Source organism: Suricata suricatta, chromosome 10, assembly GCF_006229205.1.
Source record: "Suricata suricatta isolate VVHF042 chromosome 10, meerkat_22Aug2017_6uvM2_HiC, whole genome shotgun sequence".
Taxonomy (NCBI): domain Eukaryota; kingdom Metazoa; phylum Chordata; class Mammalia; order Carnivora; family Herpestidae; genus Suricata; species Suricata suricatta.
This window is the reverse complement of record NC_043709.1, coordinates 5007911-5025618: the sequence shown is the minus strand read 5'-3', so window position 1 is coordinate 5025618 and position 17708 is coordinate 5007911. Positions and strand designations below refer to the sequence as shown.

At 48.9% G+C, this 17708-nt stretch overlaps 1 protein-coding gene across 1 annotated transcript in view; it reads right to left on the bottom strand.

Moving 5' to 3' along the window:
- Nucleotides 1-17708, bottom strand: part of EFCAB6 (EF-hand calcium binding domain 6) — a 223589-nt gene that overhangs the window by 98701 nt on the left and 107180 nt on the right. Inside the window, exons 13-16 of the mRNA XM_029954101.1 lie at nt 15999-16092; nt 9834-10001; nt 6412-6572; nt 1162-1335 (exon numbers count right to left, since the gene is read on the bottom strand). Of these exons, the coding sequence (XP_029809961.1) occupies nt 1162-1335; nt 6412-6572; nt 9834-10001; nt 15999-16092 (597 nt within the window). The remainder of the gene's footprint in view (nt 1-1161; nt 1336-6411; nt 6573-9833; nt 10002-15998; nt 16093-17708) is intronic.

Here is a 17708-nt window from a genome sequence, read left to right as displayed (position 1 = left end):
GAACGGGGCATGTGACTGGCCAACGTGGCCGGGAAAAGTAAATACTTGTGCGAAGTGGGAAAATGAAAAGTCAGAGCCCTTTACAAAGCTTTAAATTAAATAGGCCCCTTAGCAGGAACCAGGTCCAAAAAGTCATCAAACAGCCATGGGACAGAAGGCAAGTTCTCAATTATTGCGAGTTGATTTATAGAGTCACCCAGATTTATAAAATCTAGATTTTATGTGACATGCTGCGTGGTAGAGAGAGTGTGGGACTGAGGATCATGATTTCTTCGGCTCTCCAGTAGTCTCTGGGACCCCACTGGAGCGGAGGGAGAGGGGGAGCGGGGCGACAGTCATGGAGGAAGGACTCCTCTCCCGCTGCGTCCTTCCATGGGCTTTGAAGAGCTCTCCAGGAATGCCCACATTTTATGTAACACGTAATTGCCATTAGCTCTTCCATTGGTTTTAGGAGGCAGACACATCTCATCACCTTTCTCTTAAAATACCCTCCTTCTGCCCGTTTATAAAGCTGCCACTGAAATGCCCAGATATTCAAATTTCATTAGCACAGCGCTAAAATACTCCCGCTGCTCTATACTTAAGGACTTTTTAAAGGGAAATGACAGAGCGAAGTCTGCTGACTAGGTCTACATTTTAACTTTCCTTGTGGATTTATTATAAGCTATGAACCAGCAAGTGAAAATCATCTCCTTCCATTAGACTAAACCTATATTTTTCAAAATGAGGAAGGGCTAGAATATTCATCAGGCCGATGTTTAATAGATTTGCTAGGCATGTTTTATTGTTACAATTCAATTTGGGGATCATTTGAATAATTCGATCATTCATGTCAGAAAATGTTAACTGGCTTAATGGGTATATTTTACCATAAATATTAAACAGTGGTAAGAAGTCTAAGTTTCTGGGAAAGAACAAATGTGAACGGAGGCATGTAACGGTTGAGTGGCAGACAGGTTCTCTGGGCGCTGAAGGTCCTGGGTTCTTGACCCAGGATGGCCACTACGATTGCGAATAACCTGAGGCCAGACCCCGGACCTTGAAGACCTGAGTGCTTTAGTTTCCAGAATTAATAGGTCAACCCAATAATCCCTAAGTAACCACCTGCCCCACAGCAGACACTGTGGTTTCGATACGTGCTTTCATTTTGTCTGGTTTTACCTCTCAGGAAGGTCCGGCGGCTGCTGTTCCTCCTGACGATGATGTTCACCTAACGCTCGATCCATTGGAACCAGACCTGAAGAGGTGGTGGGTGGATCACTAATTCCGACGTGTGCCAGAAATTTCCGGTAGAGGATTCTTCCCGAAGTGATATCCTGAAACTTCCCGCAGAGTCTGAAGTTTAAAAATAATTAGAACACACTCATGAGGATGGCTGAAGTTCAAAGGACTGACCCTACCAAGTGCTGACAAGGACGGGAGTACCTACGGCTGGTGAGGGACGGCATGGTGCCACTGTCCTGGAAGACATGTGGAACCCGCACCTGGAGTACACGTCTGGAACACGCACCTTGAACACACACCTTGAACCCATACGTTGAACACACATCTTGAACACATACTTGAATACACATCTTTTTTTTTTCTTATGTCTTTTATTTATTTTTGAGAGACAGAGAGATACAGTGCGAATAGGGGAGGGTCAGCGAGAGACGGAGACACAGAATCTGAAGCAGGCTCCAGGCTCTGAGCTGTCAGCACAGAGCCCAACGCGGGGCTTGAACCCACGAACTGTGAGATCATGACCTGAGCCAAAGCTGGACGCTCAACCGACTGAGCCCCCCAGGCGCCCCTTGACTACACATCCTGAACACACACCTTGAACACACACCTTGAATGCATTCACCCAGAGGAACCAGCCCTTCTGCCCTTGGGCATCTGCCCGAGAGAAATAAAGAAGGTCTATACAAAGACTTGCACAATCTATTCCGCTTTGTTTGTAGCAGCCAAACCCCAAGTGGCCCCGCAAGCTGGGGGAAGGAATGCAGCACTGTTCAGCGATGAAAAGAAACCAGCTACGCGCACGTAACAATGTGACGGAATCTCAGGATCATTATGCTTGGGGAACAGAGCCCGACGAAAAAGAGAACATCCCACGTGCTTTCATTTGTACACACCCTAGAAAATTCGAAGTCACGTGCAGTGACAGAACAAGGAGCGGTGGCTGCTAAGGCTGTAGAAGAGAGGACTTGCAGAGGGCAGGGGGAGGCTTTGCGGGGGGCAGGGGTGGAAATGTTCGCTATCTTGACTGATGGCTTGTGATGGCTTTGTGGATGTGTACACGTGATGGAGGTCCTCAAACTGTATCAGTTAAATACGTGCAGCTTATGATTTGTAAGGAATGCTGCAGTAAAGACATAACAAATACAAAAAGAATCGATTTTTTAAATTGCAAGTTCTGGGGTGGAATCATGGAAGTACCTACGTTGGAGTTTTGGCATAGGCGAATATTTGAGAAAACTGTAGGAGCCCACCAATAGGGCAAGAACTCCTTTTCCCCCCTAACATTTTATTGGTTAATATTTTTCTAATCATGAAAATTATATACGCTCATTGTGGCAAACCTGGTAAAGTCTGGGGACCTAAGCAATACACCACATGTTTGTTAAAATACAAGAGGCAGTAAAAGGCAGTGGCTCGGGCTGTGGGCCCTGGAATCTGCCTCCCGGGGCTTGACTATCAAGGCCTGGATTTAACAGCTCCAGGACTGAAGGCAGAGCATGAGGTGTGGTGGGGGTGCTTCCAGGGCTGTGGGGGGGGGGCGCAAACTCTTTTCACATGAATACTACCCCTCTTGTGCATAGTGGGTTTATCAAAGGCCACACACCGTGTGACAAATGACAGAGTGTATGCTCAGGCAGGTTGTGTCCTCTCACGTCTCCGAAGGCTGTACAAATGTTTTGGGTATAAGTGAGGAGCCGGAGGGGGTTTTCAGAGGTTGGCTTAGTTTCTTGACAGCCCTTTACTAGCTCCTTACCAGCTGCCTTGGGTTACGCCTGCTCTAATTTCTGTAAACTCATCATCATCCGATACGGCATAATTTTGAAGCCCTCATGTTTTCCGAGTCTACAGGGAAACACAATGGGCAAATACACCTTGATTTTCTGCAAGAACATTTCCCAAGTGTCTCAGTTTGAATTTCCGATGCAGTCATAGTGAGCGACCTGTCCCATAGAGCAAAACCTCTGAGGTCCTCAAGAACTTTTAAGCCTATCCGAGGGTAGAGAACCACCGACCTGGGGCACGTCTCCTAGCTCCTGTCTCCTCGTCTATAACACGCACCTGCCTCAGAGGGTCACTCTAAAACTGAAGTGGCACGATGGGTAGGAGGCTCCTAGCTCTACGCGGACACGTGGACGCGCTCCACGCGCTGCAGCTGTAATACCAGCATCGCGATGATCATGACGATGCTTCATACACGCTCGGGGCACGGCACGGGCTCTGAGGCCGTCCCCTCTCCGGAAGCTCTAGCCACTGATGTCACTGCTTCAAGAACTGTTTATGCTGCCAGGTAATGACACGTGTCACAGTCACAGCTGTGAACAGACCAAGCAAACCCCACCTCATGGAGCCAAGCGGCCGGGCAAGTCCGCATTTGGAACCGAGGAAGCAGACCATCTAGAGGCCCGGCCGGGGGGTGGAGGGAGTGGGGGTTCGGGAAACAGGAAGCAGGTCGGTCCGGACTGGGTGCCGAAGCAGCGGTGGAAACAGCGGGAGTAGATGTTTCTTGAGCTCAGCGCTGGGTGGAGGGTCTACATCTAGGATCTCCTTTGACCCTTCCCACGTTTTCCTAAGTAGCGTTTGAGCAAGGAGATGGAGGCGCAGAGCAGCGAGGGAGCCTGCCAGGTGCACGGCTAGTTCAGGGCTGAGCTGGGATGTGCACGCCGTCAGTCTGGCGGCAGAGCCCGGGCTCTGGGGGGGGGGGTGACCCTCGAGAGGGGCCCGGGAAGCCATTCTTCAAAGCGTCTGGATGTTTTCCGAACAAGAGTTTTAAGCGGGGTTTTAACATCAGGTCTGTAGTTGAGACTGGAGACTGGAGACTGGAGACGGAATTAGAGGGGTTTTCACCTTTGAGATGAAATTGTCTGCACTGATTATCCACTGGTTTCATTCATTCTTTCTTTCTCTCTCTTTTTTTAATTTGAGAGAGAGAGAGAGAGAGAGAGAGAGAGAGAGAGACAATCTTAAACTGGGAGGCGGGGCTCAATCCCATGACCCTGAGATCATGACCGGAACTGCAATCAGGAGTCAAACGCTCAACTGACTGAGCCATCCCGGTGCCCCAGCATACTTGTTTTTTCTTTCTTCCTTCCTCCTTTCCCCACTTCCTCTCTCCCTCTCTCCCTTCTTCCCTCTCCTTCCTACTTTCCTTCCTTCCTTCTGTCCCTCCTTCCTTCCTCCCTTTCCTTCTCACTCAGCACTTATGAAGCCCAGACCACACACCTGACACGGTTCCACCCTTGGAGCCTCGGGAGTCAATCACTTCCAACACTGCGTTCACACCCCTCACTGGCACCTGCGGGTGCCCCTCGCCCCTCCCAGCCTGAGGGTCTTGCTCCCCTGCCCCTCCTGAGGCCTTGCTTGCTAAGGCAACAGCCACGATGTGTGGGGGCTCACCCCATGTGCCACCCGCCCTACAGACTTGGTGCTGCTCCCTGAGCGGCCCACATGGCCTGCACTCTGGACCATGACCCTGACCTCCTCCGCCTCCCTTACTGGCCGTGTTGGCCAGGTCCCTGGTGAGTGGGCAGTGTTCCGCCAGGCCCTACCCACGCCCTCTCACCTCAGATGGTCACCATGTGCTCCCAGATGAGCCCTTGCCCGACAGATGCTCGGGCTGGCTGTGCAAGGAAGACTCCAGAACCGCATTGCAGCCCAGCTGGCTCTCTGCACCCACGCCCTCCAGGAGTCTCCTTCCAGAGTGTCACTCTGTTCTCCTAACTGGCTGATGGCCCTGTGTCCGGCCGGCATCCAGGCCCCTGCCCTGCCCCCATCCACCTCCACATCCGGAGTCCCCGAGTCCTCTCCTTCAGTCCAGCTGACCACCCGGCAGCCACCCCTCTGCAGTGCCACTGCCACTGCGGGCACCACTGCCACCCTCCTCTCGCCCTGTGCTGGTCACCGTAACCCTTACTAAGCGCAGCTCTGAAACCGTCCCCTGCCCTGGGCACTGCCTGTCCACTGCGCCTGCAGCAGCAGAGCGGTGGGGGCCTCCGTGTAACGGGCCTGGCCCCGCCGCGGACAGCGCACGGGCGCTGGGGTCTGCACACCCTCCCAGAGGATTCTAAGGTGCCGGCTGGGGAGCCAGATGACCTGTCAAGGTGCCCCGCCCGATGACCCCGGTTCTCCCGCTCCATCTGCACAGTCACTCCAGCCTGACCCCCGGCAGCCCCCCATGCTCTTCCTCCGGGTGTAACTTCCTGCCCGGACAGCCCCACATGGCCTGCCAGTCCCCCACGTGCCTCTAGCCTCGCAGACAGAAGGCTCCAGCGGCCAACAGCTACCAGTAGACCGACCGTGTTTAGGGTCACCTGAAATCGATGTGATGTAATCAAAGACAACAAATAGAAGATTTTAAACTTTCCATTTGGGAAGACCGAAAGAAAATTCGAGTTAACTTTCTTCCCTGCGACTCTACTGGATTTCCACCGACAGTCATCTCCCAGATCACCGTCCCCAGTAGGACACATGGAGCTAATAGTCCCTAAGGTCACGCAGCTCCGAGTTGCAGGACAAGAAGCTTCAGTGGACAGCGGGGCGTCTAGGCAGTGACGTGGGAGGCGTCACTGCTGTAAGCTTCAAGCCGCAGGTTCTCAAGGTCACCGCGGAGAGGCAGGTCACCTCGGTGCCCTGAGGGCAGCCGCGGGCAGGGTAAATGGGACACAGGGCCGGAAACCCACAGGGGCCTTCACAAAGCTGCTCTCCTCTGTCCCTTAAGATCCCTGTCCCCTTCCAGCATTGCTCGGCCACCACAAGGCAAGTTTTCAACTAACGTGAAACAGAACCATAATCCCGGCGTCTCCCGCAGGATGGCTGATCTTAGCCAGACACCCTGGGAGCGAGCGACATCATCCCGATTAGGAGTGGAGAAGTCACGGAGACCTGGGAAGGAAGCGGGCTCCGCGGTATCCTAGCTATGTGACTCTGAATAGCTACGTAACTTCTCCAGGCCTTGGTTTCATACCCACAAAACGGAATAAAAGCCACCTTCCATGGTCGTGGCAAGGACTGAATCACAGAACACCTGCCAAACTCTTGACCAGTGTCCTACGTTTGCAAGGACCCAGTAAACAGCGGTGATTCTCAAGCCCCCCTATCGGTACTGCAAACACACGTAGAAAAAGGTTTAGGGCTATACACGAACCTGATGAAAACCGCGACATAGATTCATTACATTTCCAAAAAACTTACTTCAGTAAATGCTCAGCTGTTAAAAAGGGGCAGAACAGGTGCATGACTTTCTTGAAATTATTCTGACCAATGAGCCCTGTGCCTCGGAGGTCATATGACTGTAGCATTTTATAGAAGGCTTGTAGATTCCTAGTAATTGAGTCACGAACGATCTCTTCCACCTAACATAAAACAAACAGACATATTTACCCAGTGGCACATCTGTAACCTGGGGTGGTGGCACCCTAGGACCTCGCGGGAGGGTGTTACTGAGTCCCAAGCTGGGAAGAAAGGTGTCTTGGGGTGTGCAGCCTGTTTTCCTGTCTAATCAGGAAAGAGAAAGTATATAAACAAATCACTCATAAAAGCGGGGCGGGCTTTGGAGGCAGACGGACACGGCTTGTTAGCTTTGGCCCTGATCTGTCAATTAACCTTGAGATCTTTGCCCGCGAATCCCCACCTGGAAATGGGGATAATAGCATTTAACCTGCACTTATTTAAAAAAAAAAAAGTGCAATAAACATAAAAGAAGTCTGTCACCTAGTAAATAAACGCAAAATAAAACAATAATGGGAGGCATTTCTGCCTTTCAGAATGGTAAACGTGAAAAAGGAGGCAAACTTCCAGGATCTACAAGGGGCAATCTTGGACGATTCGCTAGTTTACAGACTGTGGGGCAGCAGTGACCACCCCTGGGGGTGGTGAGGGAACAGAGGTGGGGAAAATCTTAATTTTCCCCATGTTCCTGTTTGCCTTTTGCATTTTGTACTTTATGCATATATTCCCTTTTCAAATAATTAAAAGCACTGAAAGAATAAAATATGGGGGCTCCTGGAGGGCTCAGTCGGTTAAGCGTCCAGCTTCAGCTCAGGTCACGATCTCACGGTTCGTGGGTTCGAGCCCCGCGTCGGGCTCTGTGCTGACAGGTCCGGCCTGGGGCCTGCTTCCAATTCTGTCTCCCTCTCTCTCTGACTCTTCCCTGCTCGTGCTGTCCCTCTCTGTCTCTCAAAAATAAAAAAAAAAAATAAATAAATAACAGAAGAATAAAATATGACCCAATAATTCCATTTCTAGGAATCTATACTCAAAGAATACTCAGAGAATGGTGTAAAAAAGCAGCCACCACAATATCCACTGTAGCAAAATTTATAAAAGGGGAAAAACAAACACCTAGGATACAACAGGGAATCGTTACTTTGTATCTTTTAATCATACCGCAGAATTGTTATTGGCAGTATTAACAGCATGTTAATAAGGGGCAGCATGGACTGAAAAGTCATTAATTACAGGATCTCATTTTATTTTATTTTGACTTTAAGTTTACTTATTTATTTCGAGAGAGGAAGTGTGTGGGTGGGGGAAGGACGGGGAGAAAGGATGAGAGACAGAATCCCAAGCAGCCTGCACCCTGTCAGCGGAGAGCCCAGCACAGGGCTCCAACTCGTGAACCGCGAGATCATGCCCTGAGCCGAAATCAAGAGGCGGATGCTTAACCAACTGAGCCGCCCAGGCCCCTACAGTATTTCATTAAAAAAAAAAAAAGTTATCGTAGATGAAAGTACATATCCAGCTCATCAAATTGCATACATTAAATATGTACAGGTTTGGCATATTAACGGCAATAATGCTGAAAACAACACACACCGAAGTGTAACCGTCAGCTCATAACAGCTCCTCGATGTTAGAATTAGTGGGGTTTTCCCTTCCATTTGCATGTCTGTGTTTTCTCATTTTGCTGATTCATTTCTACATGTTCACTCATCCACTCACCGCACTGTTTGGTGAGTGTGCCCGGCACCGGGCTAGTCTCTACCCTGTCTTTGTAGAGACGTGGCCCCATAATGACAGTGGCGTCCCTAGGAAGGCGCCAGGGGCCCTGAGACCTGCAGAGTGGCCTGAGCGGGTGATAGGAGCATGAAGGGAATGCCAGCAGGCGCTGCAGCACCCCGAGGATGGAGGAGGGGCCTGGGGGCTCCCGAGGACCTGCGCAGGGTGGCCCCCGAGGCCTCTGGGAGCGGGGCGGCAGGGCTGGACCATGTGGGCGCCTTGTCAACCAGGTTAGGAAGTTCTGCTTTCTCCAAGGAGCCGGGACACCCATCTGAGGCTTTGAGGCGTGGAGGTGACGGGTGTGGTTGATAGTAAGCAAAGATCGTGCCACAGCCACGTGGAGAGCAGATGGTCTACTGTCCACATTTTAAAAAACCTTTTATGTTTATTTAATTTTGAGAGAGAGAAACAGGGAGACACCGAATCCGAAGCAGGCTCCAGTCTGAGCTGGCAGCACAGAGCCCGACGTGGGGCTTGAACTCACAAACCGTGAGATCATGACCTGAGCTGAAGTCGGATGCTGAACCGAATGAGGCCCCCAGGCACCCCCCATATTTTGTCTTCAGGGCGAGATGCTGTGTGCGGGGTTGCTGTGATGGTCAGAAGCTGTGATTCTCAGGAGCTAACATGGGGGCAGAGTTCAGGAGAAGGTCCAATTATCCTTTCCTGTGTGTGAGGGCCCTGGGACGTACTTTTGAACTAGGACTCAAGAAGAACCAAATGATGTGGGTTTAGGATGCGGTCGCCACCCTGCACAGGTGGGCGCTCAGGAAATCATAATATTGGTGAAAAGCTCATTTGCACCTGCAAAAAGAAGTCTGTAACAAACATTTCAACAAGAATCTCCTGATGCCTATCAAATGCATTACCTGACACTAACCTAATTTTTTAAAGTTCCTAAAATTTTTAAGTGCTAATAGCTATTAAAATTATGAAAACATTTCTTGTTTAAATATTTTTAATGTTTTATTTATTTTTGAAAGAGAGAGAGAGAGACAGCGTGAGCAGGGGAGGGTCAGAGAGAGAGAGGGAGACACAGAATCTGAAGACAGGCTCCTGGCTCTCAGCGGTCAGCACGGAGCCCAATGTGGGGCTCGAACCCACAGACCACCAGATCATGACCTGAGCCAAAGCCGGACGCTTAACCAACTGAGCCACCCAGGCGCCCCAAATTACAGAGATTTCTGATAATAAAAATCCATCAGCCTTTCGGTCAAAAGACAACCAAGCACTCTCATCAGAGGCAACAAGCAGTTGCTTTTTAAGATGGGAAACTAACATGAAGACTCTTAATGGGAGGCAGAGGAATAATTTCCAAACATGCCCGCGTAAGACGGGAGGGGCCCTCCTGACGCGCTGTGAGGAGGTGGGTATGCAGGAGCCCTCCTTCTAGGGTGGCTTTCCAGAAAACGTACAGCATCACCCTTGAATAAGACAATTCAAGAGTTAAAATGAAACAACTCACCTAACTCTTCCTTACAGTGAAAACCACCCCAGCTGAAAAACATGTAGTCATTTCTTGAAGACCGATTTCCCCTCCCTCCCGTATTTCACCAAGAACACTTAATTTCCCACCACAAAGAGAAAATCAAATGTGACGTTGTTACAAAACTCACCTCAGAGTTCTCTTCAAGCAGTTGGGTGAACCTGTTGACATTGACCCATCCAGTGCCCCCAGGGTCAAGCGTCTGCATTAGTTCTTTGAATTCTGAATCACTGATTTTTACAGCCTCACAATTTAGAATATGTTGCAATTCTTCTCCCCGTATCTGTCCGTCGGGTTTCTGAGCATGAGAGTATATAAAGGAACTTTTTTAGAAAAAGGGAAAAGGAAGGAAAAGCATTATATATATTAAACAGTGAGCTCTGCCCAACTAGAATTACGATGAAGCAAGAATCCCTCAATTGGGGGTCACTATGTAACACCGTGAGCCAAGAGCGGTGGGGGTGGGGTGGGGGGGGGACCCGGGGACCCTGCAGGGGCTGCTTCCACAACGCCATCTGTCAGGACACCGGCAGGAGAGGGGCCCAAGACAGGAGACAGACCCATCCTGCAGGCACATGCTGACCCCTCGGGACGGGCTGAGCGCTGGTGGTGACAGTGCCTCCTGTCCTGTCCCCGCCTGGGGGCCTTGTGGCTCAGCCACGCAGGGCACACAGCTTCCCGGCAATTCCATTAACAAGTTGCCAATTTCCTAAACATATTAATGAAGCTTATTTCCACGACCAACAACCACACCAATTACGTAAGTGGACAATTACTTAGCAAGAAAAATCTCAGCCATGCTGCATAAAGAAAACGTGTTATCAGCAAAACGCTGTGAGGCAAATTCTTCCCCCAGAATAAAAAATCACCAATAAGCCAATTAAATATCAAAATTAAGAGATACTGTTTCCTGGAAAAAACAGGGGGAATGAAGAACCCCGACCTCCTCACAGAGAGACAGTGTGCCTAGTAACGTGGCCGAGAGACTTGATAAGTGACAAGGCGGCGTGTAAATGTCAACCGTTACTTCGGGCCCCAAAGCCAGAAAAGGACACAAGGTTCTCAGGGAAAATTAGATAATTTAGAGGAATTGCTTTTTAGTCAGGGAGTGGGAATCAAATTTTTACTGTCCACACAGGACAACTGTGGGTCTCAGTGCGTGGAGCGGGTCGCGCAACCATTAACCACCATCTGGCTCCCGAGCGTTTCCGTCACCGCAAGAGAAGCCTCAGGTGCCTCCTCGCAGTCACTCCCCACTCCCGGCCCCGACCTAAGGCGTCCGATCTGTCCGCCGTCCCTCCGCTTTTGTTCTGGATACTTCACGTAAACAGAAGCGTACAGTATATGCGTCGGGATGCAGTTTGCATCTGGTTTCTATCCCTTGGCGTGACGCTTTTGCGGCTCGATCCAGGATGTGTCAGGGATCTGTATTTTGTTCTTTTTTATCCCCGTTATGATCCCGCTGTGTGGCTACGCAGCGTTTTGTTTATCTCACCACAAGTAGGTAAACACGTGGGTCGCTTCCAGGTCGGAGCTCATGCGTAACGTGGATGCGAGCATCTGCACACGAGTCTTCGTGTGGACGAGTGTTTCGACCTGCGAGTGGACTTGCTGGGTCAGGTGGTCGATTTCTGTTTAAATTTTAAAGAAACGAGCATGTTGTTTCAACAATAACTCTATCGTTTTCTATTTCCACCAGGAGGAGCGTGCGAGCTCCATCTCCACATCCCTGTCAACTGACTTGATTGTCGCCATGAACTGGTCAGTGGTGTGCAGCACGCTTCTGATTCACACTTCCCCGATGTCGGATGGTGTTGGCCACCTTTTCATTTGCTTGCTGGCCATTCATATGCCTTCTTTTTTTTTAATTTTAATGTTTATTTTTGAAAGAGAGAGACAATGTGAGCAGGGGAGGGTCAGAGAGAGAGGGAGACACAGAATCCGAAGCAGGCTCCTGGCTCTGAGCTGTCAGCACAGAGCCCGATGCGGGGCTCAAACCCACAAACCATGAGATCATGACCTGAGCCGAAGTCAGACGCTCGACTGGCCGAGCCACCCAGGCGCCCTTTGTATGTCTTCTTTGATGAAATGTCTATGCAGATATTTTTCCCATGTTTTATATTGGGTTGTCCTCTTACTGAGTTTAAAGAGTTCTTATTTGGTGTCCATGCAAGTCCTTTACCCAATACAGAATTTGCACTTATTTTCTCCCAGAATGTGGCTTAATGGTATCATCTGAAACACAATTTTTTATTCGTGATGATTCCAGTTGATGGGTTTCTTTTTTCCCCTTTATGGATCATGCTTTTAGTGTCCTAAGAAATACTTGCCTAACACAGGTCACAGAGATTTATGTATATGCCCTTTTTTTTAAGAGTTTTGTCATTTTAACTCATATATAGGTTTATGGCCCATTTTTAGAGGTGGGTGGGGTAAGGCCGTTTACATTTTTGCATATGGCTATCCAATTGTCTCAGGACCGTTTGCTGGAAGCATGATTCCTTTTCCTGCTGATCTTGAATTTACCATAAATGTCAAGGTTGGCAACCTTTGCATTTCTATATGAATTCTAAGATCAATTTTTAAAATTTCTGCAAAGAAAGACAGTTGAAAAAAATGGGGTGCCTGGGTGGCTCACTTGGTTGAGCACCGAACTTCAGCGCAGGTCATGATCTCAAAGGTTCATGAGTTCGTGCCCCACTTTGGGATCTGTGCTGACGGCTCAGAGCCTGGAGCCTGCTTCAGATGGGCTCTGGTCTCCCTCTCTCTCTGCCCCTCTCCCACTCATGCTCTGTCTGTCTCTCAAAAATAAATAAACATTAAAAACATAGTTGACATTTCAACAGGGTTTGCATTGAACCTGTTGAATCTGTAGACCAATCTGGAGAGATCTGCCGTCTTAATACTACCGACCTTCCAATCCATGAACGTGGAATGTTTCTTCACTTATTTACATTATATTTAAATGCTTTTAATAGCGTTTTGTAATTTGCAGTGCACAAGTCTGGCACTTTTGTTAAATTTACTAAAAGGTATTTTATTGTGAATGGAATTATTTTCTGAAGCTCCTTTTCAGATGTTCATTGGTAGTTAATAGAAAGAGAACTGATTTTTGCATATTGATCTTATATCCTACAACCTTGATGAACTCATTTATTATTTGTAGACGTTTGTGCAGGTCCACTGAGTTGGCTGTAAATAAAGACAGTTTTACTTCTTCCTCTCCCATCTGGATGCTTTTTATTTCTTTTCTTTCAGGATTTCCCTGCCCAGAACTTCAGTACAAGGTCACAGTGAAGTAGCAAAAGCTGACATTTTGTGTTTTTCATAATCTTGGGAGAAAGTATTCAGTCTCCTACCATTAACTATGCTGTTAGCTCTGGGTTCACCGTAGATGCCTTCCATCAGGTTAAGGAACTTCCCTGTTCACCTTGCTTTACTGAAAGTTATCATGAAACAGTGTTGGATTTTTCAAATCCTCTTTCTGTATCTTTCAAGATGATCATGTGAGTTTTTTCCTTAATTCTATTAATATTGTGTACTATATTAATTGATTTTTTGGAAGTCAAACCAATCCTGCAATCCTGGGATAAATCCCACATGGTCACAGCGTTTAATCTTTTGTTTGTGTTGTTGAATTTGGTTCACTAATATCTTGCCGAGAATTTCTGCAGCAATATTCATGAAGGATATTGGTTTTTGTTCTTCTTTCTTGTGATCTCTTTGTCTGGCTTTAGCAATAAAGTAATATCAGCCTCAGAGAATGAGTTGGGAGGCATTTCTAACTCCTATATTTACTGAAAGTTTGTGAAGGATTGTTATGATTTCTATAAGCAATCTTTGTAGTCTTCAATGTAGAGAATTTTCATTTTTTGTTAGGTATGTTTCTAGGCATTTGACTTTTTAAATAATATTAGAAATATTTTAATGATTGTTTTTCTAATTGATTATTACAGCTTACAGAAATAATATGGATCTTTGAACACTGACCTTCTAACTTCTATTATTAATTCTAGTATTTTCTGGAAGATTCTTTTGGACTTTCTGCTGAGAAAATCATGTGGGCTGCAAATAATAATGCAGAGACCAAGAGTGGTGAGCAGGCAGGGTGCAAACTGTTTGCGGGGGACAGAAAGTGAGCCACACCGGATTTCAAGACGTGACTGAGGTGAGCGGGTCCGCTCAGAGGGAAGGTGGCAGCGGCAGACATAGCACGTACAGCCACTAGGGCTGCATGGGCTGGAGCAGCTCTAACGCTGTCTTTCTTTCTGTGCTAATTCTGCATCCCTCTCCTGCTTCCCACTGCTGTCCTCCATAGCCGGACGACAATGCCCTCTCCGCCCCACCCCTGGCTCTCGCCCTCTCCCTCTGCCCTCCTCCTTCCAGGTCCCAGAACGTGCTCAAGACCAAGGCAAATGGCGGTGGGGGTGCAGGGGGTAGGAGGTGGCGGGTGTTGGAAATCCCACGTGGCAGCCACCAACTCCAAGGCATCGGATGGTCGCTGCTGTTACGTGACACTCCGGAGTGTGAGCTCACCGCTGGCAAGGCCTTTGCATCGCTCACCTGTGTGTTCAGTTACGGCCCCGCGGCCCACACAGCCCGCGTGGGGCAGCCACTCGATTCCTCACACACAACGTGCTTGTTGATCAGTTCTGCTTGTGAAACGCTACATCCATGACTGTTAAATAGGCCAGTATTTGGAGTGGTTGGCATTATTACAGTCCTCCATTAACGGAGAGGAGATCTCACCATTTTAATTAAAGTACATCAGTGCACCACTAGGCGCTGAGGTGGGCAAACGCACAAAAGCCTTCCCTTAGGTCCCAGAGGAGGCCCAGCCGGCACCCTCGCAGGCGGCTCTGCCCAGGGCCACCGTGGGCCTCTCCGGAGCGGCTGGCAGGAGCCCCACCTCCACTGCTCACTGGCCAGGAGCCTCAGTGGGAACTTGCTACTGACCGTTCCCTTTCCTCAGCAAATGAGGGCAAAATGAAAGGGTCAAACGGAGATAATGATAGTGTCTGCCTCACAGAGGTGCGGAGAGGGGAAGCGAGCGAGGACAAGTAAATCACGTAAGACAGGGCCTGGAGCCGCGCAAGGACTCATTGTTACTGTTCATTCAGTACGAGAGACCAGGTCATACGGTTCTAGAGATTAGTTAGAAGAGGCAGGCTAGCTAAAATGTCCCCCCACCCCAGGAAAACAGAACCCCAAGTCTCTGAGTCTACACTAGGCTCAGAGACCCTAAGCAGTGGCATTCTAGATGGACAGAGAGAGGAGCTGCAGTCTGCAGTATAGACGGCAAAGCTCCGAAGCCTGAGGTCCACCCCCAGGCCACGAGGGCTCCTCCCCAGCACGCTGCCCTTCAGCTGCCCCGAAGGCAGGCTGAGGCTGAGGCCGAGGACCCCCTCTTCTGTGCACAGTCAACTTTGAGTCCGAGGCCCAGCAATCCACTGGACTCCTCCATATTGACCTGATTCGGTTGTGAAGGTACTTAGTAGATAGCAAACTTGGGTTGGGCACCTGTGTGGCTCCATCGGTTGAGCGTCTGACTTCGGCTCAGGTCATGATCTTGTGGTTTGCGGGTTCGAGCCCCGTGTCAGGCTCTGTGCTGTCAGTTTGGAGCCTGGAGCCTGCTTTGGATTCTCTGTCTCCCTCCCTCTCTGCCCCTCCCCTGCTCATGCTCTCTCTCTACCTCTCAAAAATAAAGAAACATTAAAATTTTTTCTTAAAAAATAGCAAACTTGGGAAAAGGCTGCATGTTCCCAAAGTATCCAAATGTTGCTTTCTACATAAACACTAGGTAGGACAGGAGCTAATATGTAAAGCAAGTTACAAACTCACTCATGAGCCTCCTCCTCCAGTACAATCAAGTCCTTACACAGACTCCCTGGACCACAGAGAAACTTCCTGGGAGGGGCTACACATTGTGATGGACCCACAGCCTCTGGGCTGGAGCGGGGAAGGTTCCAGAGGCTGGGATTACTCGTAAAACAGTGAACGATGGGCAGTCAATGCCTTCTTAGTGACTTTGTCACGCGCTGCTCTCTCCCCTGGTGATCCGGTCACCTCAGTGCAGGGCATTTATGTTAGTGGATCTCCCAACCACACCCAACTCCTGAGGTCAGGCCCCGCATCCCTAAGCACTCAGGATAATTCCTAGCTTATAACAGGAGCTCAGAAAATGTTTGTTGGATGGATAAATGGACGAGTGTACAGTTTTTCTTGGCCTTTTTCTGAGCATTCGCATTCTGAGAAACAATGAGGTTTTCACCAGGGAAGGGGCTGCAGGTCTTACGGTGGTGGCATTCAGCAGTGCTTTCTTCAATGACGCATAGTGATCCTCGGGTCTAGATAACTTTGTGAGAGTGTTTTCCTTGTGAGACTGATTTCTAGAGGTGAGGCCACAAGAGGATGAAGAGAAAAACAGGAATAAGGTTACGTTCTTGAAGTTGGTTCTTCCTTAAGGCAAAACAAAACAAAACAAAACAACACCTTCCACCTTCCAACCATCACAACGCTTTATCTGTGGATGACTCTCCTTCCTGAAAGTGTAACGTTGTGCAGGCCAACCCGTCCGCTACCCGATAGCAGGCAGGGTGTGGATGCCAGCAGCCTTGCGGGCCCTCCTTCTCCATCTCCCAGGCCGGCTAACTGTGGCCAGCCTCTCGCCAGTCTGCGCCTCTGGTCTCAAAAGAGGCCAGGAAAGAGATCACATCACTGCTGAGACTGTCACCTCCCTGTGTGTAGGGGGAGCACATGGAGGCACGCTCACCCCCATGATAAGTGAGGGCACACGCTTCCCGCGTTAAAATGGTGGCAATGCCAACCTTAACAACCTCCCCCTCCCTACTGACAATGGCCACTGACATCATCAGACCCCTCTCCCTTTCTGTCTCTTGCATCCATCCCCTGAGTGCAGGTCTATTTGCCTGCATGTGTTCCTGACGGCCCATGGCCACCCCACTCTTCACCCGGACTCTGGTCAGAGGGGCTGCAGAATCTCCTAACAAATCTATAGATGCCCTTGTTGGCCCCAGCTTTCCAGTGTTCAGTTAGGCAGGATTGTGCTTCCCACTAAATTAAGAGTGAGGGGCGCTTGGGTGGCTCAGTTAAGCGATCAACTCTTGATTTTAGCTCAGGTCGTGATCCCAGGGTCGTGGGATTGAGCCCCGAGTTGGGCTCTGTGTGAGCATGGAGCCTGCTTGACAGACCCATAGATCAATGGGACAGAATATGGAACCCAGAAATGGACCCCCAAACATACAGTAAACTAATCTTCAACAAAGCAGGAAAGAGTATCCAATGGAAAAAAGACAGTCCCTTTAGCAAATGGTGCTGGGAGAACTGGACAGCGACATGCAGAAGAATGAACCCAGACCACTGTCTTAAAGCATACACACAAATAAATTCAAAATGGATAAAAGACCTAAATGTGAGACAGGAAACCATTAAAATCCTAGCAACCTCTTTGACCTTGGCCACTGCAACTTCATACTTGACACATCTCCATAGGCAAGGGAAATAAAAGCAAAAATGAATTATTGGGACCTCATCAAGATAAAGAGCTTCTGCACAGTGAAGGAAACAATCAATAAAACTAAAAAGCAACCAATGGAATGGGAGAAGATATTTGCAAATGACATATCAGATAAAGGGCTAGTATCCAAAATCTATAAAGAACTTAACAAACTCAACACTCAATAAAAACAAATAATCCAGTGAAGAAGTGGGCAAAAGGTATGAATAGACACATTTCCAAAGAAGACATCCAGATGGCTAACGGACACATGAAAAGTTGCTCAACATCACTCATCATCAGGGAAATACAAATCAAAACCACAATAAGATACCTCCTCACAACGGTCAGAATGGCTGAAACCAACAACTCAGGAAACAAAGATGTTGGCGAGGATGCGGAGAAAGAGGAACATTTATGCACGGCTGGTGGGAACGCACACTGGTGCAGCCGCTCTGGAAACAGTATGGAGGTTCCTCCAAAAATTAA